General features: G+C 53.5%; 1 protein-coding gene and 1 non-coding gene across 2 annotated transcripts; one reads left to right on the top strand and one right to left on the bottom strand.

The window, feature by feature from the left end:
• Positions 1-8955: 8955 nt before the first annotated feature.
• On the bottom strand, positions 8956-23067 carry Trim8 (tripartite motif containing 8). Its single transcript, XM_047553814.1, has 6 exons — positions 21446-23067; positions 12453-12548; positions 11991-12224; positions 11097-11128; positions 10847-10962; positions 8956-10517 (listed from the first exon to the last, which is right to left on the bottom strand). Exons 1-6 carry the CDS (start codon positions 22013-22015, stop codon positions 9910-9912), a joined length of 1656 nt encoding a protein of 551 aa, XP_047409770.1. The 5' UTR covers positions 22016-23067; the 3' UTR covers positions 8956-9909.
• Positions 23068-25246: 2179 nt separating this feature from the next.
• On the top strand, positions 25247-25320 carry Trnaa-agc (transfer RNA alanine (anticodon AGC)). Its single transcript has one exon. It is a non-coding gene; the product is annotated as a tRNA-Ala (tRNA).
• Positions 25321-26574: the final 1254 nt, after the last annotated feature.

Genomic DNA, 26574 nt, shown 5'->3' with positions numbered 1-26574 from the left:
CTCTCCAAGTGAATAGGGACAAAAGCCTTTGCTAAAGAAATGAAATATTAATGACAGAATTGCAGAGAGTCAGGGAGTCCGGGAGGGGGCAGGGAGACTATTGGGACACCTGAAGCCAAGGCTTCAGGGGGTGGGGGTGGAACTAACATTTAGATAAACTTACATTTAGATAAGCAAACTGCTACCCCTTCTTTTTTTTTTTTTTTTTGGGGGGGGGGTTGCTGGGGATCGAACCCAGGGCCTTGTGCTTACAAGGCAAGTACTCTACTGACTGAGCTATCTCTCCAGCCCCCTACCTCTTCTAATGATTAGCTGAGTGACTCCTTAGGTCCTGCTGGATGGCCATTACTAGTCCTTGCTATGGAGACATTTGCCCACTTGGGGAGAAGCTAGGAAGTGGCTTGCCTGGGATTCCTGCTGACTCCTCTATTTCTCACCACTAGCTCTGGCAGTCCTAACAGGTAGGGCTTCAACTGCTGGGAGATGCTGGAGGCTCCAGGACACAGGGACACTCTTTGCCACCCACATTTTTCAGGGTCCAAGGGATCCTTCCTCTGGGTCCCAGGATTGGCTGCTGTCTGGAGGTCACCAACAGAGGGGCAGGATGAACTCAGCCCCACCCTCCCAACAAAGGAAAGGCTGGGGAGCCAGCATGGTGGCACGTGCCTATAATCCCAGTGGTGTGAGACTGAGTCTGGAGGATTGCAAGTTTAAGGCCAGCCTCAGCAGTTTAAGCCCTAGGTGACTTAGTGAGACCCTGTCTGAAAATAAAAAATAGAAAGGCCTCAGTAGTAAAGTGCCCTGGACTCAAAACCGGCGGGGAAGAGGGGAGAAAAGCAAGTCTGCAAGCCTGGGAGGCTGCTGCAATTTGGGTTATGGCCTGGCTCCCCTGCCTTCCTTCCTGCTTGGCGTTTAGCTGTCCCTGACCCAGGTCCCTGGAGCAGCAGCCCCATAACCTTCCAAGACCACTGGAGGAGAGGAGAGAGGACAGACGCATGGCCTTTGTCCTCACAGTTTCTCTGAGCAGGAGGCATGCTCCCTGAGGCAGAAAGGCCCTTCTCCTGGGCCCTCTCTGACCCACATGGGACAGCGTGTTCCACACCGGAGTTCCAAGCATGGTGCTGTCCACGGGAACCTCAGGCCAGTACACTTGTATAGGGCACAGGCTGCACAGTCGTTCTCAGTGGTGCCTCACCTATTATACCAGCCAGACCCTTCCCTGGGCCTGGCATTTAGCACCCTCCCCTCAACCCAGTCCCCAGTCCCACCTGGATACCCGCTCTGGGGGGTCAAAGCCAGCATCCGGCTGCATACAAGCCCCCAACCCCCTTCAATTCTATTGGGGGCACAGAACAGGCTTTGGAATATGAATGGAGCTTTCCTAGAGCTTCGGATAACAGGGCCAAAGCAGCGATCCTGACGGGATGCCACAGATGGCTTTTGGAAAGAAGTGGATAAGAAGCTTTGGTTTGTCAGCAACAGCTCATTCTGGGGCCAAGGGACCCAAACCAGCCCAACTTCCCCTCACTTCACCCAGTTCCTATCATGTGGGGGTTCAGCCCCGATTTCACCTTTCACCAGTGCCCTTTCCTAGCCTGAAGCCTCCAGATCTGGCAGAGCTGTGAGTTGGAAGAAAAGAGGGAGGAAGGGGCCTTGAGGAGCTGGGATGCTGATCCAGGCAGGGGGAGGTGTCTGCACAGCTGCAGGCTGCCCCCCTACCCCGAGTTTGTGAATGGGCATATCACCCCCTCCCGCTCGCCTGCACCGCTCCTGAAACAGTTGGTCCTAATGAACACTAGGCAAGCGGGGCAGCTGCGTGCATTATCCATATGCATGGGGAGGTGTATATTTATCCTCACATCCCACCCCACCCTGCAGCTGCTGCCATCCCCTATGCCAGGAGGGTGAGTGGGCACAAGGACCCAGGCTGCTCTGGGGCCTCCTGGCATCCCCCCCCCCCCCCCGCCATTCTTCCTCCCCAACCCACTCCCACAGCCTTCACTTGACCCATTTTGGAGGCAGAAGTTTGTGTGTGTGTCTGAGAGAGAGAGGAAGAGTGTGCACACATCATTTCCCCAGTTGGTGCTTTTGATTTCCTCTGAAGCCTCTTGATTGCCGACGCACAATGGCATCTTGCTGCCCGAGCTCCCTCAGCAGCTTCTGGCTCTGCACCTCCTCCTTCTTGGAGCCAGGATTTTCTGCTGACTCTGGGCCCAGGGCTGGTGGACAGGGAAGGAGATGGCCTAATCCAGGCTTGCAGACCTTGGTCTCAGTCCTTTCTGCACCCCTACATCTCAGGTAGTTCACTTGGACCTCGCCCCCTGGTCCCCAACACCTTGTCTCTGTCTGCCTGGCCACTCCTCCCTTTGAAGGCTGGAGCTATTGTGCTAAAATGCAGTCCCCCTGCTTGAACCCCTTCTGAGGCCCTGCTGCTATGGAAAACTCAAGCACAAAATATTTGTTCTGAACTTCAAGACCTGGCTGATCTGATCACAGCCTGGACCATGGACTTCACACAGACCCTGTACTTCAGATGAGCAATTCTCACGGCTCTGGAGACTCCCTGAAATGTCTGCAAAGCCTTTGTGCCTCTCTTACCTCTCCTTTAGGGCATATTCAAGGCCCGAGGAAGACTGCCTGGTGCCCTCTAGTACAAGGTACCCTGGTGAAAGGGTTAGAGCCCTGACTGGCCTAGGCATTTAGTGTGCATTCACTCAGCAAATATCTCTTCTTCTTCTCCTCCTCCTCTTTTGTTTTTGTTTGTTTGTTTTTTTCCCTTCTGGGGACTGAACCCAGGGATGCTTTATCACTGAGCTACATCCCCAACCCTTTTAATTTTTTATTTTGAGACAGGTTCTCACTAAGTTGCCCAGACTGGTCTCAAACTTGTGATCCTTCTGCCTCAGCCTCCCAGGTTACTGGTATCACAGGCGTGGGCCGCTGTGCCCAGTATTAGCAAATCACTCTTGAGCAGAGGCAAAGCGCTCAAAGTGGGCTGCATCCTGGTGCTGTCTGCTCACTCCATCACTGACCTCATCGCCCAGTACTCTGTTCCCTACGCAGGCTTTCCAGCCACAAGTGCCCTATGACTTTTCCTGAAATGATCATCCTCTGCCTGAGGTCTTTGTGCTTGTTCCCTCTGCCTGGAATACTCTTGCTCCAAATATCCCCAGATCTTGCCCCTCTTGTTCTTTTTTTCATTGATGCCTTATAATTATACATAACAGTAGAATTCATTATGCTACCCACTCACATTCTCCAGGTTTCTGCTTGAAGTCACCACTTCAGGCAAGTCTTCCTTAACCAAAATTTCAATGGCTGGGTGCAGTGGGTACACCTGTAATCCAGCTACTTGCTTCCTTCTTCCTTTCTTCCTTCCTTCCTTCCTTCCTTCCTTCCTTCCTTCTTTCCTTCCTTCCTCCCTCCCTCCCTTCCTTCCTTCCCTTTTCTTTCTTTCTTTGTCACTGAGCCACATCCCTAGGTGCAGCCCCCCACCCCTTAATGTTTTATTTTGAGACTGGGTCTTGCTTAGGACCTCACTAAGTTGCTGAGGCTGGGCTCCAACTTGCAATCCTTCTGCCTCAGCTTCCAGAGTTGCTGGGATTACAGGCCACCGACAGGGATCACAAGTTGAAGCCATCCTGGGTAGTTCAGGGAGACCCTGTCTCACAATAAAAAATAAAGAAGTGGATAAAGGGATAACAGCATAACTCAATGGTAGAGCCCTCACCTGTGAAACCCTAGGTTCAATCTCCAGCACGCATACACACAAACACCCCAAAAACTTCTATGCCCCTCATCCCTTCTGACATTCCCTATCCTCCTTTCCCTGCTTTATTTTCCTTTGTGACACTTTTTAACTCATTCAAATTTATTGTTTGTCTTCTGTTTCTTCCCTACTTGATTATGAGCCTTCACGGGGCAGGCAGTTTGTTTGGTGACATTGTGCCAACATTGGAGCGATGGCTGGCACTAGAAGGATCTCAATAAGCACTTGTTGCATGAATGAATGGAACAGGCACTGTGCTAGACTGAAAAATGAAAGATGATTTATATTTCATGTCCCGAGGGACTCACAGTCCAGGTGGACTTGAAAGCTGTGCAGCTTATAACCTCACATAGAAATCACAGTTGGTTAAAACACTAAGTGAGAGAGTGAAGTGCATAAGAATATGGTTGGCCTTCGATAGCTCCTGATGCCTGACAGCTGGCTGGCCAGCGCCAGAACTGGCATTCAAGGGATCATCTGAATTCTCTTCAACCACCCTTTGGAGGCTGCAAGAAGGAGGCAAGACTTTGAGGCTAGGCAGAGGGGCCAGCAACTCCACAGCCACTGGGGCATAGAAATGTGGGTGTTGTTGGAGAACTGACTTTAAGGATATGGCTTGAAGGGTGGAGACTGCAGAGTAGTCAGGATAGCATTTGGTGTGACTGGTAAGTTACTGTCAGGCCTTGAACTGTTGTTCATTTGCATCCCTGGTCCCTCCTGTTCAATACCCTGCAGCAGGCACACATATACATGGACAGTGTCTGTAAAAACATTTGATTCACAATTAGGCAACTAGGCCATCCATATGTTAAATGATTCTTTGCCATTTTTTTTCCCAGGTAGACCAGAAGTCTACACCACCCTTAACAATTCTTGGAACCTCTTCCGCATTCCATTATTTTTATTATTTATTTATTTACTTATTTGTGTATTTTGGTGGATGGTGATGCTGGGATTGAACCCAGAACCTCATTAAATGCTACACAAGTTTACTCTGCCACTGAGCCACATCCCTAGCTCACATTCCACTTCTGACCTGCAATTTTGAGATGTTTCCTATGCTTAACCGTACCCCCTCTTCTGTAAGGTGCACATTGTCCAACATATCTCCCCCTTCTTGCCTCAATGTAAATAATGAAAAATAGGACTGGGGATATAGCTCAGTGGTAAAACTTGCCTGGTGTGTGTTAGGCAATGGGTTTAATCCCCAGAACCACCAAAGGGAAAAAAAAAAAAAAAGGAAAAAGAATCTACGGCACTGAGCAGATGGGTCCTCTCTCAAGGAAGACCCAATTACTGAAGATCTAGTGCAAGGAGATGTCATAAATATCCCAATTTGCTGCAGCTGAGAGAAATTAACCACACAGCAATTAAAGAAAGCTGGTCTCCCATGGAGAAAACATTCAAAGACCCTCAGTGCAGAACTCTAGAAAAAAGTCCTTTGCCAGGTCTTTGCATCATAAGTGCCCCAGGGTCAGAAGATGTTCAAGGAAGCAGCCCTGGCCTCTTGAAGACTTCCCTCATGGGATGTGATTCCCACGTATCATGGAGAATAGAGACCAGAGCACTATCCATCCAATTTCTTTTTTGGGGGGTGGGGGAGGGTACTGGGTATTGAACTCAGGGGCACTCACGACCACTGAGTCACATCCCCAGGACTTTTTTTTTTTTTTTTTTTTGTGGTACTGGGGATCGAACTCAGGGCCTTGTGCTTGCAAGGCAAGCACTATACCAGCTGAGCTATCTCCCCAGCCCTCTAGGCCTATTTTATATTTTATTTAGAGACAGGGTCTCACCGAATTGCTCAGTGCATCGCTTTTGCTGAGGTTGGCTTTGAACTTGTGATCTTCCTGCCTCAGCCTCCTAAACTGCTGGCTTACTGGCGTGCTCCACTGTGCCCAGCTTATCCATCCGATTTCTACTTGTGTTATATGGAACTTGCACTGTGGAAAAGCTGTCTTGGGACTGTAAGCTGTCTGTCACTGAAGGAATACTAGAGGAAACAATACAACTTGCCCTGGAAGGAAAGAAAGGCTTTCGGGTGCAAGTAGAAGATAGTGTTGGAGAAAGAAGCTGAAGGAAGAAATGAATGTTCTTGGAGCAAGCTCCCTTCCTAGTCTAGGCCTATCCCTTCTCATGCCTCAACCCTAGCTGCCTCTGCCCTACACCCTCATCTGTTTCCCTCCCCAACTCCAAGTCTCCAAAGAAAATTTTGAAATCTTAACCTTCAGCCCAGCATCTCTGTACAGAGTATAGGGCAGAGGTGATACAAGAATGCCCCAAATTTCATTCTTTGCCTCCTTTACTCAAAGAAATAGGGCTCAGAGGATTCTAGAACCAGTACCAGGATTCCAGGTTCTGAAGATCACTGCTTCTGAAGCAATTTCAAGGGAGTGCTCTTCAAAACCAGAGACTCTCACTTTACAAGAGGGGACAGAAGGCTGTAAGTATACCTGGGAATCATGTTCTGCCTGCCTTCACTGCTGTCGGCCTGCTGACCTCTACTTGTATTCAGGGAGTTCCACGGGGAAGGCCAGGTCCTAGGCGATAGTTCCTGGGCCTCCTCTCCCAGCTTTTACAGCTTGCAGAGGTGGGGTAGGGAATCCCCAGGGGCCTGGGTGCGGTCCTGAAATTGCTAATCGCTGCTTCCCCCACCCTCAGGTGGCAGATGAAGGTGTCTGAGGTACAGCTTGATGACAATGACGGGGTGAGTGGGTGGGTGCCAACGGGACCCGGGAAGAACCCAAAAGAGAGGTTAGAATGTGGAGGCTCAACTTGGAGAGAGGGGCCTTGAGTGCTGACTCAGCGGAGGGGCAGGGCTGCCCTGTGTTCTGGCTCCTACAGCGCCCTTTGAAGCTGGGAGGGGGCTTTCATCTGGGGTCTTCCAGGTCAGAAGCGCTGGGAGAGGAGGCAGAAGAGCCCACTGTCCCCCAGGCCTCGCCCTTCATCCGGCCTCCCGCACTCCCTCCTGGGCGCGGGGACTGTTTCCGGCAGTTGCAAGGGGCCCCGCCCCCGCCCCCGCCCTTGCAGCTGTTCCCCAGCTGCCCGGCCCCACCCCAAAGACAGCTGGGAGAGAGGCTGAGGGAGGGGGCGGGAGCGGGCCCAGCTGCTGGCTCCAGGCTGGGCCTGGGGAGGGCCACGACATGAAAGAGCGGGCCGGCGGGGGTGGCAGGAGGAGGAAACCCCCGGCGGTGGCCTCCTAGCCTCCTCGAGGGTTCTGCACATCTGGGCCACAGGAGCCATCGCCCTGGGTGGGGAGAGGCGTCGGCTCCCAGCTCTTCCCGGAAAAGGGGGGGTTCAATGACCTCTCGGAGGAAGCGGAGGATGCACTGGCGCGAGGGCCAGGCTAGCTGGTGTGCAGCGCAGGGCTCGTACCTGTGGGGATAGGAGCCCTCTAGGTCAGCGAAGGGAAGGCCCTTTGGCTGCCTTCCTGAGTGGGCCTGTGTCTTGGGGCAGCTCCAGTTTTTTCTGGGCTGCCTCTGTTCCTGACTCTTTTGGGAGGTGGGCAACAGCTGCTCCTACAAAGCCAGGGACAGCTGGGTAGCTGGGGACAGCTGGACGTGGTTAGCGTTTTCCCTGCTTCCCTGGCTGCCCAAGCAGGCTGCCTCGCTTCCAGCTGTGTGCCTGAGTGTCATTGTCTGGGGTGGGCTGGGAGGTGGGGGATTAAGGGGGCTGGAGGCCATCCTACCCTGATTGATGTACCCAGAGAAAGGACCCTCCTATCAGCCAAAACAAAACTAGGCCAAGGGGGAAAGAAGTTGGGAAGCTTTCTGTCTTGGCGCCCAACTCTTGGCATGGGGAATGTCCAGGGCTCCTGACAAACTGGAAAAGGGGGCAGTGAGACAGGAGCATATGTGAGTGAAGCGTCTATATGCCCACCAGCACCTGCCCCCAGGCATCCTCCCACTCTGGGCTGGAGAGGTGGCACTGTGCTCCAGCCATCTGCCCCCTCCCCCTTTAGTCCCAAACAGATGCAAGGGTAGAGAAAAGGGATGCCAGCTATTTTCATATTGCTTCTGGCTCCGTCTGCCTGTAAGATTGAGAAGAGCAACAATGAAGTGGGGGTCCAGCCTCCTTACCTGGGGTCACCTACTACAGGAGTATGGGGACACTCAAGACTGGTTTGATTTGGCCAGTCCAACAGACCAGGGGGCAGGTCCTGACAATCTCTTCCCTGCCAATCTCTTCCCACCTGGTCCTCTTTTCTGAGGAGGGTGACTAGGGGCCAGCAAAGCTTAGACCATGAGCAGGGACTTTGTCCTAGGTTTCCTGGTTCTACCTAGACAAGGGGAGAGAGAACTAGAAACCAGCAAAGGCTGCACCTCCTGCTAGTATGGAAGGAGCGGAAGGAGTGCATGGGCTCACTTAGGGCAGATCCATGCAAGAGGAGGACCTTGGTATTCCAGCCCTCCATTCCCCAGGGGTTTCAGTGACATGCCACAGGCAGGACCTGGCCAGCCCTTCTTGGCAGCAGTTGTAAAACGCCAGGGTGCATCAGAATCACCAGAAATCAGGAATGCAAATTCCTGGGCTCTCAGAGATTCCCACTGATTCTAAGCAGGGCTTCAGGAATCTAAGAAGCTCTCAAGACATGCTTGAGACTTTAAGGAAATCTGTTAAAGGCAGTGAGGGTGGGATATCTTTTTCATCTTCACCTCCACCCCTCCCAAAGACCCAAGTCACCAAAGGAAGTATGAAGCCCAGTGGTCCCTCTCCCTGTAGAATCCCAGGCCCTGCTAGGTAAGTTCCAAGAAGACAGGGTTTGTTCTGTCTCTAAGCCTACAACCCTGCACAGTGCCTGGCACATAGTATGTGCTCAATAAATATTTGTAGACCAAAGGAGGTAAACTTTTCAAGACTCATAGGTATTTCTCCTTCATCTGTCCTTGTTAAAAGCACATTGGCAGAACCTCAAAGAGATGCCAGGGCCCCTGTAGTATGGGGCTGGGCCTGGGAGGCCTTCAGCAAATATTTGTCAAATAAACCCGAGGTCAAGAGCAGATGTGGTTAGTCAGTGCCTGAGGAACTGACATTCACAGGCCTGGAATCATCTAGACCCAGGAGGGCAGAATCAAGGCAAGGAGGGCGGGGGTTTTTTGTCCTTAGAGGACTCCTCCTCACACCAATGCCTGATGATCCCAGGCCTGGGGGGTGATGGGGGCAAGAGGCAAGGCAGGGAGCAGGACTGCGCCATCATGTTTATTAGAAGGTTGGATTTCGGTGTGTGCTCTAGACAGATTACAGAATAAATACCTGCGCCTTGAGAACAGGAAGTCCACAATTCATACAAAGTGCTCACTACAGGAAGTTGCTGTGTCAAAATCCAGGCAAGGACCCATTGGGGCAGCCCCTCCTCCTTCACTGACCTCGACAAGGGCTGTGCTATTGTTTTTTACTTTATTATTTATTTCTCTTTATTATTATTAATATTATTATTATTTGCTTTTGCTGTGGTCACTATCATTGGCAAAGTTCCTTTTTCCCTTTCCTGGACAGGGCTCCTGTCTTTAAAAGATTCCACTCTGAGGCTGAAGGTGCCAAAAGCTGCTTGAGAAGTGGCCTTTGAACTCCGTCGGGAAGATGGTGAGAAGGAAGCAGGAGAAATCATCCTTGGTTTAAAAACAATTTAAAAAAACAAAAGTCCCACAATCTATAGGTCATTCCTTACTCGATCAGTGATCAAAATGCCCAAAAGAAAAGCAAAAGGGAAGAGAAACAGGCCAGTGGGCACTGGGCCTTCCTCCTGGGGAGAATGAGGAGAGTTGGGCCCCCCAAGGCTTAAGGGGGAACTGAGGGTCCTTCTAGCCCATGGGGGTGGAAGGGGAGGAGTGGAAGAAAAAAGGCGAGACAGAGAACGCAGCACCTCAAGGGACACTTTTCCCAACTCCAGGGCCACCTGTGGCCCGACCAATGCCAGCTCCCACTGTGCCTCTGTCCAGGAGATTCATTAAAAAAAAAAAAAAAAAAAAAATCAAAAACAAAGCCCCAAACAAAATAAAATCCAAAAGAAAAAGACCTGGGGGAATGGACCAAGAAAGGGAGAGAGGAGAGGAAGGTAGACGGGCAGGTCTCTGGATGCATAATTCCCGAGCCACTGGGGCTGGGGGGAAGGGTCCCCAGCGCCCGCTGCCTGCGTGGCGTTAGCTCGTCACGTAGTGTTTGGTGGATGGCTGCCCATACACCCTGTAGAAATCCTGGTGGCCAGGCTGCTGGGAGGCGTCGAGCCAGTCTCTGACCGCCAGGCCGGGAAGGGACTGGGGGACGGAGGGTGTGGGCGGGAGCGGGTGTGAGTACTCCTGTGAGGGCACTGTCCAGGGGAAGTGGCCGGAGCGGGGGTAGGGCTGGTGGCCGCCATGGTTGGCCACGGAAGAACAGTAACAGTTGTCCACAGAACAGACGAGAATCTTGCGGCCGCCATACTGGGGAAGCATGGGCTGCTGGGCGGCGGAGCCATTGGGATACTGCGATGGGGGGAACACGGGACTCGAGTGCACTGGTTGGGCACCGCCCGGCAGAGCCACCAAGTGCTGCGTAGAACTGCAGGGCCCTAGGGGCTGCCCAGACTGGCCCTCGCCGCTGGCTGTGCCTGCTGCCCCGTACTGGCCGCCCACAGGGCCGGATGGCGTCTCTAGGAAACTGGCCTCGGGGAAGGCCGCCGAGTGCTTGCGCTTTTCCGCCCCAGAGCTGCTCACGCCACAAGGGTACAGGGGGACGCTCTGCAGGAAGGGCACCGGTGTGCTGAAAGGCCCTGTGGAGAGTTTGGGGCAAAGTCGCCAAAGCTCCCAGTCCAAGCAACCCAGGTCTCCTTTCCCCTGGGGACCTTGTATATCTATGGGACCAAACATGTCACATCTTCCTCAGTGCTTGCTTCTCCATTGAGGAGGTAGAGACTATTAGTGTTCTCATTTTGCAACTGAAAAAACTGAGGCTCAGGGAGGTAACATCACTTGCCCAAGGTCCCACTGGTAGAAGTGGACAAGCCAGGATATGAAGGTCTAGCTATCTAGACCACACTGGCTCTGGCATTTACCCCTGCCCAAAGGGCTCTCTCCCTTCCATGGAGGACCCCACCCTCACCTTCTAGCATCTTCCGCAGCTGCTTCTCCTTCTTGGCCACCTCGTTCAGGAAGAGCTTGGAGTTCAAGTGGCCGATCTTAGGGGGAGAAAGGCTGCTGCCCGTGCAGGTCTGGGTCCTGGGGGCAGTGGACGGGGCATCTGCTGTGAGGAGGTATCACCGGTGAGCCCGCCCTACCTCCCCGCTGTGGGCCTGGCCCTCCCTGTCCTCCCAGAGGTGTGTTTCCTTGAGGGCCAGGGGCCATCCACTCACCTGTCCATTAGGATTTTCACAGACTTGGTGTTCTAGAGGGAGAGAAAAGGGTCAGTCAGTGGGAAAGGCAAGACAGAAGCTGCCCCACTCTCCCCTTCCCCAGGCAGGGTACACCATAGGGAGCATCACCACTTTTGGAAATAAGAATAGCTGCATTTATTGAGCACTTGCTATGTGACCTACGCCATTATAAGGGCTTTCTATACATCCATTATTTCATCTCCATGAGAGGTGGGTTCCATAAGCCCTTGACCTTTTATCTGAAGTTTCTGGGGCCAGATACTGAATTTGGAGTGTTTGAGATTTTTAGAAGAAAAATGGTGCTGTACCATATATTACGTGTCACCCCAACAGGACACCACAATCCAATCCGTCGACTCTTGTGCAGCAAAATGGTTGAATTTTCATACCAAATGAGATACAGAAAGACCATAAACTGCCCAACATCAGTTCTGGTCAATTTTTGCTGTTCAATGAGTGGCCAACATTTGTTTCTGTTAGTTTTCAGGGAATTTTTTTTTTTTGGGTGCTGGGGATCGAACCCAGGGCCTTGTGCTTACAAGGCAAGCACTCTACCGACTGAGCTATCTCCCCAGCCCCAGTTTTCAGAGAATTAAAAAAATTTGGAACAGTGAATAAAGGAGAACTGCCCTGTATTTGTAGCCCCATTTCATAGGTGAGGGAATAAGGTGCACACACTCCCTGTACCTTGTTCCCTCATTTATGACCCTGGGGGAATCCAGTGTCACAGAGCTGGAAGAACACACGGGCAGACTCAAACCCATTCAGATGGGCTCCAAAGGCAGGGGCATGTGAAAATACTTGTTGGGGGGCAGGCGGGGGAGCAGAGATTTGCAGACCCGTCTGGGAGTAGCCCTGCCCCCAGCAGCCCACCTTCATGAAGCTGACATCCTCTGTCTTATCGAAGAGCAGCTGCAGGGAACCCAGCAGCTTCTTGGCCTCCTGCATGCGCTCCCCGAGGTGCAGCGCCTGCGCCGCGTTCTCGCTGCAGAACTTGGCCTGGGCCTTGTCCAGCACCTCCACAGTTTGCCGCAGGTCCTCATCCAGCAGCTGGTGCAGCTTCTCATACTGCAGCCGCACCTCCTCCTTCAGCTGGCTCACTTTCTCCTGCCGAGTAGGAACAAGGTGAGCACTGGGATAGCAAGACCCTTGGGTCCCAAGGGTAAGGTCTAACGTGCCAACTCCCCACTGGCGTCACTGAGCTTCGTACCAGCCACCCATGAAACAGTAGGCTGAGGCACAGAGTCACCCAACAGACTCATTATATAAGGAACTTGCCCCAGGTCCTGCGTATGTGCCACCCCCACCCACCACCCCCAGCTCCAGCTCTGCTACCTCCACCAGGCGCTTGTCTGATTCAAGCTTGTACAGCTGGTCCTCAATGTCTTGCTCTCGCTCCTCCAGCCGGTCCTGCTGCTTCATCAGCATCTTCTGCAGGGACATTTGGGGTAGAGGCATCAGAGGGGGCTGTCACTCCAACCCTTACCAATGGTGGCTGAGCACCATCCTTCTCTCTGTACAACAGACTCATCAGAGGCCTAAAACCTCTGCCCTGGGCCCTGCTGAAAGCTATGGGGGGCCCAGCCTGTGACCAGCAAGGGGAAACCTGCAACAGCCACACACATTTAAACCCTGAGGGCAGGCTGGGGACAGCCTTTGTTCTAAGCACTTTTCCTTCTCTATTCACACCAGCCATGCTATGAGATTAGTGCCATTATGATCCTCATTTCACAGAAGAGGAAATCAAGGCCCAAAGAAGTTAAGTATTTGTCCAAAATCATACAGCCAATGAGTGGCACAAGCCCAGGTGCTCTGGCAGCAGAGTCTGTTCTTATTGTAGCCAAGCTGCCTCTCTCTGGGCAGGACCATCTTAGAGATGAGTACCCTGAGACGCAGGGGATCAAATAACCTTTCTGAGGTCATGCAGGATTCCTCTGGTCAGTCAAAGACCTCATCTTAGACAGGTCTGACTCTAGAGGGCATGGTGCCAGCCCCTCCCTCCCTTGCTCTGGGGCCTGAGAACTAGACCTCTAGAGTTCCTGCTAGTTCCCTCAGTCCCAGTGGGATCCAGACAGAAAGGAGACCATGGCTCCTAACACTGAACCAGTGTGCTGGAAGATACCCCATAAAGCTTCTCTTCTCTGCCCTTAATCTCTGGCCCCCACAATCCTTCTCCTCTTCCCTCACCACATACCTTTTCAAACCCCTGCTCAAGAACCCTCAAGGACCTCTCTTTTCAAATACCTCAGCAAGGCAATGAAGGCTCTTTCAAGTCTGACTCAGCCAGGTAGGCCGACGTTCTGTCCCCAGTGCTCTGACATTTTAGCTTCCTGAACTCTGTTGATATTTCCACAGAACTTCCTCTCTCCTATCTATTCTTCAAGGCTCAACTCTGGGAGACTTTCTGTGCCCCCTGTTCTGAGTTTGTGTGGGTCCCTCCCTGTCCTGGTCATATGGTAGGGCTGCTACCTTCCCCGCTCCCTCTACAACTGTGTTGTACAGCAAAGTGACATGTGACTATTTAAATTCAAACTAAAGAAAAATAAACTGAATTAAGTATCAGTCCCTCAGTTGCACCAGCCTCATTTCAAGTGCTCAAAAGCTACATGTAGTGAGTACCGGACACTGTGGATGCCAAATGTTGCCCTCATCAGAAAGTTCTGTTGAATATTCTCTTCTAGTCCTTTTAATCATCTCACAAACTGTGGCCTCATCTCTCTGTAAGACCCACAGCCTCTTAAGAACAGGGTTCTGCTGTTCTTTCTTACCTGCCTTCATAGCCAGGCCTCAGAAAGGCCTGAGCACCCCACAGATGCAGGACATATTTACTGAATAAACCCAGCAGTTATGCATACAAAGTAAGACTTGCAAAGTAGCTCTGGGCAATTGCCCTCACTCAGAGAAAGTGTCCACTCACAAGAAGCAACTCTTTCTTCCTCTGTGGGGGCCTCAGAGTGACCCTTGAGTTTTATTCCATAACCCCTATACTCCCAGTCACACCCAGTTGACTTCCCAAAGACGAGCTGCCAACAAACCCTTCCTCATGCCTCCAACCCATTTTCCATATAGAGAAACCAAGGCCATGGAGAGACTTCAGTCACACCCCACTTTGCATAGGTAGCTACCCTAGAAACAAGAACAGGGATACTGGGTGCAGGAGGAGGTGAGGCTCTTGTTCTAAGCTGGGGAAGTGCAGGGCTCTCCCCCAGTTGGCTCTGCCTTTCAATGGCACAGCACAGGACCTCTAAGAACCTGAGTTAGGAGCCCTTGCCTCTTGGGCAGTTCCCTTACCCCAGGCTCAAAACACACAGGGATCTGCTGCCAGCCTAGGGGTCAGACTGACAATAAAAACAGCTTGGGTGGAGGCAGGAATAGAAGTGCGCACAGTAATGCCCACGTACATGCTGCGCATGCGCGCACACACACCAGCATACGTCACCACCTGAGAGCCCTTTGTACTTACACCTGCACCCAATCGCCTGCATGGCGAAGGCCGGGTGCCTCCTGGACGCCCCCAATGATGGAGGGGGCCTATCATAAAGACAAAGCAGTCAGAAAATTCCTTCAGAAACATTAGGCCTTCTTGCCTACCCTGTAACAACTGGCCCTCAAACTCTTGCCTGCTGGTTGCCCTGTACTCACGTTCAGGAGGACCAGGCTTCCCCAGGTGCACCTCAGAGTCCAGGCCACTCCTACAGTCCCAGTGCCCAGGACATCTGACAGCCCAGACCTCCACTTACTCTCCACACCTTGCACCATGGTCTCCCTGCCCAACTACTTCTTAGTGACCAAACCAATAAGTAACAGATTAGGGGGATACCAGGGCTGAACCCCAGGTTCCCAGTCCAGTTTCCCTGGGAGGATGGGAATGGGGCTGCTCCACTTCCACTGGGCAGGCAAGTGGGAGCCCCTTCCCCATCCCCCTCCAGGAGTTCCTTCCCAGAGAGGAAGGGAGATGCCTCCTGCCCGCCCAACTTGGGGGCGGGGGTGGAACTCAGCCCCTTCCCTCTTCCTCTAGAATTCCAGAGTCTCCCTGGCAGCACTTCTACCCTGGACCCTATGGAATATCTTTGCTGAGTGTTTCAGGGCCCTCTGCAGGGGGACGAGAAGGGGAGGCTGACCCAGGCCCAGCAAAAGCAGTGGCTATGCTCCCTAGCAGGTGGATGGGTCTCATTTCCCCGTCCCATATCAGAGGACACTGGGCTCCTGTCTCTGCTGAGGGGCTGGGGAGAGAGCAGGAAAGAGAAGGACACTGGCCAGAGGCAGTAGTCCGCCAGGGAGTGCTGTGCTGACAGCCTGTCTGCAGCCCTGAGAGGAAGGAGAAATACCCACCTGTGCCCCATTTTTACCTTGTAGTCCAGGTTTACCAAATGATGGAATCAGGTTGGCCAGATGCTGAAGAACAAGCTGGCCTTTGTGCACACACCTGTAATCCCAGTCACTCGGGAGGTTGAGGCAGGAGGCTCACAAGTTCCAGGCCACCCTCAATAACTTAGTGAGACACTCAGCTAAGGGATGTAGCTCAGTGGTAAAGCACCCTTGGGGTCAATCCCCAGTACCAAAACAAAAAAACAAAAACAAAAACAAAACAAACAAACCCAAAACAAAAAACGGATGCTGGAGAACAGAAAGCCAGCCCAGGAAGCAAGACCTGTACCTCTCCCCACCCCCAGCAGTCTTCTTTTCATCCTAACCCCACTAGCATCTCCAGGGAATCCCATATCCTAGTATCCCCCTAGAAAATCCCACAGCTGAGGTGCAGAGCAAGGCCTCCCAACGCAGAGGTGAGGGTAGAGGTGGGGCACTTTACAAAATGCTCCCAGCCCACAGTGAGCCGCCTGGACTGAGGCACACTTCAAGGTTGTGGGAGTGGGTTGGGCATGGTGGTGCACACCTATAATTCCTGTGACTCAGGAGATTGAGGCAGAGGATCGCAAGTTCAAGGTCAGCATCAGCAACTTAGCAAGACCTTGTCTTAAAATAAAAAGTATGTGGGAGTGGGAACCATGGTCTAGTCTAGTAGGACTTGAGGGACCAGGCCAGAGAAGCAAAGAAAATATGGGATCCAGTCCCACTCTGCAGCCCCTGGCCCAGTTAGGACCCACTCATCTCTATTCCTGCATCTTAGGGCCTCAGGCCTTCTGGGGTTGGTGCCTGGGTCTGTGAGGACAAACGAATCAAGACTCAGGACACTCTAGTACCACCCCTTCATGGTCCTAGGACACCCTGTTCCTTAGGCAGGTCACCAAAGGACTGAGCTTTGAGCTGCTCCCTCAGATTCCCTTCCCAGCCTAGAGAGGGTGAATCATGAGCCCCTACATCTCAACAGCTGGGAAAGCATAAGGTCCCTCTGGAGACTGACTAGTCAGGCCCTGCTGGCATTTTTGCTGCCAGACTAGACCGGGCAGATAGGCGAGGCTTGGGGACTATGGGCTGTATAAAAGTTAATAAATAATAATAATAAAACCTTCAAGTCAACCTTGAAGAGAAGCAAGGTCAAGAGGGAACGCCCCCAGTCTGGGACATAGGCAAGTCCTAGGTTTGCAGACAAGGGGAGTGGCACCAGCAGATTGTGGTAGTGGCAAGGGGCAAGAAGGGGCTGGACTGCTGAGCACTTCTTCCAGCTCAGGTTCTGCACCCTGCTCAGAGTTGTCCCATCTTAACTTCCTCCCCAGCTGCTGAGCCCTCTTCCACTCCTCCACCTCAGTTCACCCAGAGTGCAGGGGCCTCCTCACTCCCTGGGGTCCACAGCACTCTCTCCTCTCAGAAAAGCTTCTGCTGGTCCTCACCCCTGCCTAGGGTCATGTTATCTCCCAGACTGGAGAAAACTGCAGACCCAGAGAGAGAAGGGGGTGACAGGGCAGAAGCCAGGGCAAGGAGAGAGAGGGCACCTCAGAGGCAAACCTCGCAGACCCCAGAAGGCTTCCCATCTGCGGAGTGGAATTAGCTTTTGCCATGCAGAGAGTAGAGCTCTGGGGCAGCAGAACAAAGAGGCGAGAGAGAAAGCCCCCCTTTGTCTGGGTCTGAATGCCAGGCCAGCCTGGGAGGAAGGCTTTCCCAGAGCCAGGGATGAGGCCAGCCAGGCTGGCCTGCTCAGCCCAGGGCAGGGGCCCAGGTCTCCCAGGATAGTACTGCAGGATCCATTCAGACTCCTACCTCCAAGATCTGCCAGAGGCAACAGTTCACCCACTTTCTTCCTTCCCCAACACCCAAACTGGGCAAGAAAGTCTCAAGCCCCTGGCAGACGCATAGCTGCCAGATCACCTGAGCAAGCACTCACACCAGCAGTCATGCCGACAACAGGGAAACAGGCACATGCAACTTCAGCTCAAAGAAGTACAGCCAGCATGGTGTGTGCATGTGCGCGTACACAACATACACACACTCAAACGTTTTCCTGACTTCATCCCCACACATGAAACTACTGTGCAATTAAGTCAGTCAAGCGCCTTGTCCCTTCTCAGAGATAACCGCATGAGATAGAAAAAATTAGTTACATGTAAAATATATAGAAGTACTGTGCTGGCTACACAAAGTGTGCACACGCACACACACACACACGCACACACACACACACACACACACCTGCAGATGTGGAAGCACAGCCTCCCAGAGCTGCAGGAGGTAGAGTAATCAATAGGGCGTACATGACAGGCGCCCCGCTGTGTCAGCAGGATCCTAGGGTAGAGGTTGGGGGCTGGGCCTCTGCCTTAGCCTCCTCTTAGGACAAGAGAGGAAGGCCAAGCCAGGCCCCTGCTTCCACAAAGACTCTGGATGGTCAAGGAAAGGGCACATGACCCTCACACCTAGGCAGACTCACAGTCTCCCCACCTCATCTAAGACTTCAGGAGTCTATGCTGTGGGCAGAGGGAGTAGTGAGTTGGCACTGCCGGAGTCAGGCTGCAGGCCCAGCCCCAGCATAGCTGGGACCCCCCAGCTCTCACTCCCACAGCCTACCCAGAGAGGGTCGCACAGGGGCAGACACCCAGGACTCCCTCCAGAGCACCCACACCAGCACAGGCATTGTAAACAGGGTGCTCTCACCCTAATTAGTTGCAAACCCCAAACAAGCCGGAGTGTTGAGACCCCCTCCCCAGAGAACACCTCTTCTCAACTCTGCACCTGAGAGAATACAAGGAACAGGGTCCTGGCAACATTTCCAGCCTTGATCTGGGGTTCTAGGGGTGACACAGAAACACACTATGAATGCACAAGCTCAAGCAGGCACAGCCGAACCTGCATGTACACATACCTCTGCTGAGCACCCACCACCACAACTAGGCCTTCTTTGGGGTCCTTTCCATGTTAAGGGAGGTCATAGGGGTGCTCCCAACTCCTACCAGTCCCTGGTTACTCAGATAAACCCCTGAACCTGGGGGCTAAAAAGGATTGTCCACTCAGGGTTGCCTGGGTCCACCTGAATGTACCCATCTTGGGTTCTTAGTCCCCCCTGCCCCACAGTCTTATGGAAAACATTGAAGGTCTAGGCAAGTCCCAGAGAATGGTCTTGGGGCCCATCCAGGGAATTCAGGCTTCAGGCAATGAGATCAGAACACTGGCTTCGCAAGGGCAGAGTGGGGCAATGACCTGACCTGCAAAGGCTGACTAAGTCCCCCTCAAGTTGCCCAGGCCCAGGAGGCCCTGCTTGCCCTCTGCTGCGCCACCCCACCTCACCACTGGCCCAAGTGTACAAGTGGGTGCATGCGAGTATGTGAGGGTGAGACCACCAGGGTTTCCTATTTCTAGCCAATGGATCTGCCATGTTAGCAGCCCCTACCCAGGGAAGGAGAGGAAGGATAAGAAACAAAACCTAGATTTTAAGGCACAGGCCTGATGTTCTACATCTATATCCTGGAGAATTCTGTTACCTTCATCCATGGCACTAGCAAAGGCCCTTTAAGTCAGACTTACTCCAGCAAGGAAAAAGGGACCAAGGCAAAGGACTCTCCCTGACTTGGGGTGGGATGGAGGAGACAGAGGTAGTCTGACACGGACAGGGTTCTTCCATTCAGCTTCCCCATGGTTCACCACCCTACCAGGGCGGGGCTCCTATTCCTTCACAATCAATAAGTCAAATTCACACTTGAGTGACACTGAACTTTTGAAGGATCTGGAACCCTGGTGCCCTGGGGCACTGGAGAGAATGGAGTTGAGGGGGGAGCCTGGAGGAGGACGAGACTCAAGACTGCTGATCACAGATTCTGAGTGCACAAAATTACACATCTGGCCCTGATGCAATCCACTACTTCTGAGCCTGCCCACACCATGCACAAGAATGAACACACACACACTCAGAGCTGCTGACAAAGTTCAGTGCCTGCTACCATCCATCAGGTCCTCCAGATCAGGGGTCTGCTGGCAGAAACCCCAGAGTAAACACTGCAAGCAAGTGCCACCCTTGTCCCCCCAAGGCTACAGGCAAGAGACAGGTCCATTTGAGGGTAAATATTGACAGACCAAGAATACTTGCCCACTACTAAGTCAAGTATAATGAAGTTTTCTCCCCACCCTAACTAAAGTCATCCCCAGCATTCCAGCCCACTAAGAGCAGCCTCACAGGCATAGGCACACATCTGCTCCAATACCCTGGATGCTGTCTCTCCCTGTTCCTTTCACCCACCTCTCCTTCTTTCCCCTCCCCTTACTTTCCACTGCCAATCCCAGGACAAGTACTGGCCAGCCCTCTTTTCCCTAGCCTCTGCACTTTCCGAGCCTCCTCTCCTCAGCCCTGCTATCTTTATTAATAGCAGCAGCTTCCCAATACTGGAGAAAGTGTGGGCTGCGCCTGCCCTGAGTCAGGGTGGAGGACAACCAGGCTCCTCTGCTCCTCCACATCCCCCAGGCCTTGGTCTTTTCCAACCATAGGGGGTGGAGGAGAGGGAGTGGCTCCTTTCTCCATCCCCCACACTTCCTTTAAGAAACCAGAAGCCTATCCTGGCACAAAACCCCAGGGCTAGCCCATTGGATTGCAAACTAATTATACAGCAAATTTTATTTGTTATTCCGCCCTCAGCCTGCGGTGGCCCTCCTGCCTTTTGTTGGTTGTATATGTATGTTTTTTGATTGCTAAACAGTGACTCATTGTGACTGCCCCCCCCCCACAGGAAACAGCCCCCATCTACAATCATGACCTGCTCAGAGCTTCCTCATTCCCCAGCTCCCCACTGGCCTCTAGGAGCCTCCAGGGGCCCCCACCCATAAACACTCCCAGTTCTACTAGAGCCCAGTCCTACCAAAGTGATATCACACCCAGGCCCCAAGCTGGAGCTTCAGCAAGGGCTCAGTCAGTCTTAGGACAACCCCTTCCTTATGGTGTGACTCAACCCTTGAGAGCCAGGGGACTGGGGAGGGACCTAGGAGTCCCCTCCACTGAAGAGGACGGAAGTATTGCCTCAGACCAGCTTTCAAACCCAGCCCAGAGGCCTGGGGGTGGGGTGGGGGGGGAGGCAATTTTGACATTGGCCGCCGCTGCAGGGTGTATACAATGGGAGGGGGTGCGGTTCCATAATCACCAAGCCGGCAGCCCAGGGGAGCCAGCTGCCTGAAACCAGATTTCAAGGCGGCTCAACCTTAAACCCACAGGATTCTTTTTCCGTCTTCCACCCCCCACCCCCCCAAATGTGGGAGGGCTGGACTGGGAGGAAAGGACTCAGAGTGATGAAGACACATACTTTAAGGTTTGTTCATGCAGGCGCGGACAACACAGAACAGCTTCTGGCACACAGGAGCGAGCTACTGGGACTAATATGCGGAGCTGAGACACTGTGGGGTGACTCCTCTGGCTGTCCAGGCCTTGATCAGTTAGATACCTGGAGTTCTGCTCTCCCTCCGGAAGCTTCCCCCACTCCCCAATGTGTTTCCAATAGAGCTTAAAACTAACATGGCTGCTTTTGTTTACTTCCTCATTGGTATGCCAGCATCATGGATCATGTCAGCCACAGCAGCGGCACCAGGACACTCATTACATAAACAGCAGCTGGAGAAGCAGGACCGGGGTCACTGCCTTGGTGACTTCCCGTAGGGCTTACAGAAACAAGGCTGGGGGAGGGAGCTGCGCAAAACAGAAAAGCAACACCCTAACTACCTCTTTACAGCATCCCACCCCCTGATTCCTAAAGGACTGGCAAGATGGATCCTAGGAGCACCAGTTTAGGGAATGTACCCAGCAGGGATCTGGAACCCTTCTTGAAGGCCCTTGCCCCCAAACTTTCAGAGAAGAGTTTAATAGGGGGCCTCTAGCCTGATGTCACAAGAGTCAGCCAGCCTGTCAGGCTGGGTGGTTCCCAGGCGGGAGGGTGTGTGTGTGTGTGTGTGTGCAGGGTACTTGCCCGGATCTCATTCCTCCGGATCTCCACGTCGCACACCGAGTGTCCCTGATGCGCGCCGCTGTAGTAGCAGCAGTACTGGCACACAGCCACCTGCTCGGCCTCGCAGTGGTAGAGGCGGTAGGCGTTGTGCTGCGGGCAGCTCCAGGCCCGCACGTCGTCCGCCTCCACCAGGAGGTGCCCGCGGGCGGTGGAGGGCTGCTGCAGGTGCGTCTGCACGTGGGACTGGCAGCAGGGCGCCTCGCAGCGCAGGCAGACCTTCTGCGCGGGCAGCGGGGGGCCGCGGCGGCAGAACACGCAGTGCAGCGCCGCCGGCGGCTTCTCCACGTGCAGGGCGTTGAACTTCTCCACGATGTTGGTGAGCTTCAGGTTCTTCTCCAGGCCTGGCTTCTGGTTGTAGGCCTGGTTGCACTCCGGACAGCGCACCAGGCCGCTGTCCTTGGCCCATGCCTCACCGATACAGCCCCGGCAGAAGTTGTGTTTGCACGGGAGCTGCACCGGCTCCACGAAGACGTGCAGGCAGATGGGGCAGATGAGCTCCTCCTCGAAGCAGTTCTTCCAATTCTCCGCCATGGCGGCTACGGGCAGGGGGCCCGGGCAGCTCTCCCCAACTCCCCAGCCCTGGGGGTCCGTCCCGTGCAGCTGTGGGCCTACCGAGCCCCGAGCTCCGGCCCCGGTCGGCCCCACAGTCGCTCAGTCACCAGCGCCTTCCGCGTGCCCGCCCCCCAGAGGAGGGAGCCTCGGTCCCCACGCCGCGCGCGCCGCCGGCTGCGTCTCCTCCCCAGCGCCTAGCGGGAGGCGGCGGACTGCGCCAGGGCCGTGGCCGGGGCACCAGCCCTGGAGTGGAACGCCGGGGTCCAAATTCCATATAAGAGGCCGCCTCCCCGTTGGCGCGGCTAGGGCAGCGGCGGCCCGCGGCCTGCGCGCCCCGCGTCTGACATCGGGGCGCGCCCCAAAGGCGGACGGAGTCCGGGAGTCGCACACTTCCTCTAGCGACGGCCGCGGCGATGGTGGCTCCCGCCTGGCTCGTCGGCGCTGCGCCTCCCTCGCCTGGCCGGGGGCCGAGGTCCGAGGTGCCCGGGAGCCGAGGTCCGAGGGGCCCGGGAAGCGAGTGCGGTCGCGCCAAGGGTTGCTAGATCCGGACCCAGCGAGCAAGGCAAGCGGGCGGTCCCCGGACCGTGGCGCGGTCGTCCCCCAACTGGCCGGCAGTGTGCGGGCACGGGCTGCGGGGCGCAGGCGGGCCGACTCCGGGGCGCTGCGTGCGCGCTGGGGCAGTCATTCAGATGAAATTCCAGTCCCCGGCCAGAGACACCAGCCCGCCTCTGCCTTCCTCCTCCTTCACAAATAGAAACGGAAGGGGGAGGGAGAGAAGTGGAAAAAAAGGCAACCAGAGAGGGAGGGAGGGAGGGAGAAGCCCCGGAGGTGCTCCGGCCTGACCCCCTCGTCGCTACTTCTGCGCTCCCCCGAGGCCCCGCGCTGGGCACCCTCGCCGGGAAGAGACCCCGCTGTCCGTCGCCGCGCTGGGCGGGCGCCTCGGCTCTGCCGAGGAAAACAAGGATTGATCAAACTAGAAAGGAATTTTTCTCAACTGCTAATGAACAGGAGGCTCGACTCCCGGCCCTCCCCTCCCCCCGCCCGGCCCTCCCCCTTCGCCCCCCCCCGGCCCCCTCCCCCCCCACTTTCTTTTCTTCTCGGCCTCTGCTCCGGCCTGGAAGGCTCGGGGCTGCGGTCGGAGCCAGCCTGCGGCGGCAGGGCCGGGCAGAGCCAGCCGAGCCGGGCTGCTTCCTCAGCGCCCTGCCATCTTGGGCTCCTGGCGACTGCGGCGGCCGGGGGTCCAAGCGCGCGCGCTCGAGGGTCCTGCGCCTTCTTTTTTTCTCTCTTTTTTCTTTTCGGTTGTCCCCCACTAAGGGGAAGACTGGCGGCCTCTAGCAAATTAGGAGAGCGAGAGGGGAGAAAATGCCAATTCCTGATTTCTCTCCACCTCTGCTCCACCCACCCCGGTCCTTTCCAAAAAATAAAAAAAGATTAAAATTGGAAGAAGTCGGCAGAAAAGGCGAGCGCCCGCGGCCCCCGGCTGCTGCCCAGGCGACGCGTCCGGGGCGGGCCTGCGCCTGTCGCTCAGTCTGTGGGTCCGTTTGTCCGCCCGCGGCTTCTCAAGTGAGGGGAGGGCACTACCGGCAGGGTCTTCGCAGAGGCTGTCGCTTCAGAGCTTTATCTTCAGATCAAAAAAAAAAAAAAAAGGAAAGAAAAGAAAAAAAAAAAAAAAAGGAAGAAACCACCCCCCAACTCGAACACTCTCATCACAGCCACCTTCAGCCATCTTGCGCGTATTATTATTATTTGAGGAATAATCTGTTTAATAAAAATAAAATAGCTGCGTTTCTAGCCCCCTTCCCCGCTTCCTGGGGTCCCCGCCCCCTTTTAATAATAGTCTCGATAATAAAAATGATCGGCGGGCCGGGCAGTCCGCGACTGCCTTTTCCTGCCTCGGCTCGCTCAGGCTCCGGCTCTTCTTCCCCAAGGGGCTGGGGGGGGCGGCTCGCAGCCCAGGCCGCGGTGGGGGATAGGGGGGAGTACGTCCTTACGACCCGCTAGTCGGCCCTGCCGCCTGCTCAGCGAGGGAAGGGCGCCTTCGCCTCTGCCTCACTGTCGCGAGAAGGGCAGGCTCGGGAAGGGCCCGAGGGACCGGCTGTCGGGGCACACTGGGGTCCCGGGTTTCCCAGTCACCGCCCGGCCTTGGAGCTGCAGCCGCCTAGTATACAATAGGTTGGGAGAGGACAGCGGCCCACAGGGTGGGGATGCAGAAGAGCAGGGGGCTGCAGCGAGCGAACTAGAGGGGACAGAGATGGGGGGTGGTGTCCCTACATCAAGGCCGGTCCCGCTACTCGGGAAGGGGGCGGGGAGACGGGATGGGGAGGTGAAGAGAAAGCGGCAGGCGGCGCCTTTAATCAGCACCCACTGGTTCAGCCCACCCAGCACTAGTGAAATAGATGGGCGAAGAGGAGGGGAAGGGGCGGGGCAAAATTTCCGGAAGTGCTATTACAGCTGCAGAGGCGCCTGGTTCCTCCCCTTTTCCCTGTCTGGAACTGGGGCTGTTCCGGAGGCTGCTTATGCTATTGGCCCCCAAGATGAGGCTACGCCTCTTTAAGGCGGGGCAACCCCGAGAGTCTCACGTGATTGGCTCACTAACTTCGGTATATTAAACATTGTGGTGGGAGGGGTTTTCTGTGTATCTTAAATGGGCGATGATGCCACTTCATAGTGGGACCCCTTTTTAGACCTCTTCACCGGTAACTCTATTTACTTGAGGGAAAGGAGGGTTTGTTAATGAGTCTGCTCATCTGTCTGGCGGAACCGAGCAGAGAATTGCAAAGGTTCACTGTGGGGCAATTTCCCCATGTCCTTAATGATTGTCTTCACATCCCTGATTTAAAACTACCGAGCAGAGATAGGTACTATTATTCCTCTTCTATTGATAAGGAAGCTGAGCCTTAAAGAATTAAAGTAATTTGCCGAAGTTAATTGGTCAGTCCACAAATACATAGTATAACAAAAGACTTTTTGTGTCGGGCATTTTTCTAGGTCCTGGGGATTCCTTGGCAAATGCCTGAAATTTTTTGAAAAATTCAAACATATGTAGGATAATTTCTGTGTTAAGAGAGTAAGAGGCACACACAAAGTTTCTGCAAAAGTGACATTTGAGCTGAAACCTGAATGCTCAGGAGGAGTCAGACAAGTAACAATCTCGAGAAAGTGCTCCTGTCTGAAGGAAAAGCAAATGTAAAAAGCAATAAAACAAGGGCTGGGGATATAGCTCAGTTGGTAGAGTGCTTGCCTAGCAAGCACATAAGCCCTGGGTTCAATCCCCAGTACCACCACCAAAAAAAAAAAAAAAAAAAAAAAGGGGGGGGGCAATGGAACAAGCATATCCTAAGGCAGAAAGAAGGCTGTGTGAGAGGGGGAAGCCAGAATACACAGGGCCTTCTTACAGGTCATAGTAAGGAGTTTGAACTTGGGAAGCTGTGAAATCTTGTACATATTTTGGAAGTAGAACCAACCCAAATTACTGATGGATTAGATATGGGGTAGAGAGGAATCCATGTGATAAGATAAATTCCATCTCAGGAGTGTAGGAATGAGATCAAAATGTACTTATCTCTATATGTAGAGATATGTCCAGTGAATCAGGACACTGAGGCAGGATGATCACAAATTCAAGGCCAGCCTCAGCAATTTAGAAAGACCCTGTCTCAAAACAAAAAATAAAAAGGGGGGCTGGAGATGTAGCTCAGTTGGTAGAGTGCTTGCCTTACAAGCATTAAGACCCTGGGTTTAATCCCCAGCACTGCAAAAAATAAAAAATAAAAAATAAATTTAAAAAAGGGGGTGGGGATGTAACTCAGTAGTAAAGCACACTGGGTTCAATTCCACATGCCCTCCCCAGAAAAAGAAAAAGGTTACTATATGTAGTATATCCTTGTATATATATGCCAGTCATGGTGATGCACACCTTAATTCTACCGACTTAGGAGGCAGAGGCAAATTCAAGGCCAGTCAGAACAATTCAGCAAGGACCTACCCAACTTAGCAAGAACTTCAGTGGTTAAACACCCCTGGGTTTAATCCCTGGTACCAAAAGAGGTAAATAAATAAACAAATAATCACACACACACACAAAAGTTTCTCTTCTTTTTTTTTCTTAGTGGTGGTGGGGCTTGGGATTGAACATTCTAGGCAAGTGCTTTACCACTGAGCTACACTCCCAGCCCTATTTTTATATATTTTATTTTTTGCAGTACTGGGGGTGGAACCCAGGACCTTGTGCATGTTATGTGTGTACTATACCACTGAACTACATCCCCAGTCCTTTTTTATTATTTATTTATTTTTGGTACTGGAGATTGAACCTAGGAGTGTTTTACCATAGAGTTACATCTCCACACACATCTCCTTTTTAGATATTTTTATTTTTGGTATGAGGGATTGAACCCAGGGGCACTTAACCACTGAGCCACATCTCTAACCCTTTTCATTTTTTTCAGACAGGGTCTTGCTAAGTTGCTTGCTTTTTAAGTTTCTGCAGTTTGCCTTGAACTTGCAATCCTCCTGCTCAGCCTCCAAGTCTCTGGGAT

The sequence above is a fragment of the Sciurus carolinensis genome, chromosome 5 (genome assembly GCF_902686445.1).
Source record: "Sciurus carolinensis chromosome 5, mSciCar1.2, whole genome shotgun sequence".
NCBI classification, from domain to species: domain Eukaryota; kingdom Metazoa; phylum Chordata; class Mammalia; order Rodentia; family Sciuridae; genus Sciurus; species Sciurus carolinensis.
Note: the sequence above shows the minus strand (reverse complement) of the source record. Positions and strands in the feature narration are given on the sequence as shown.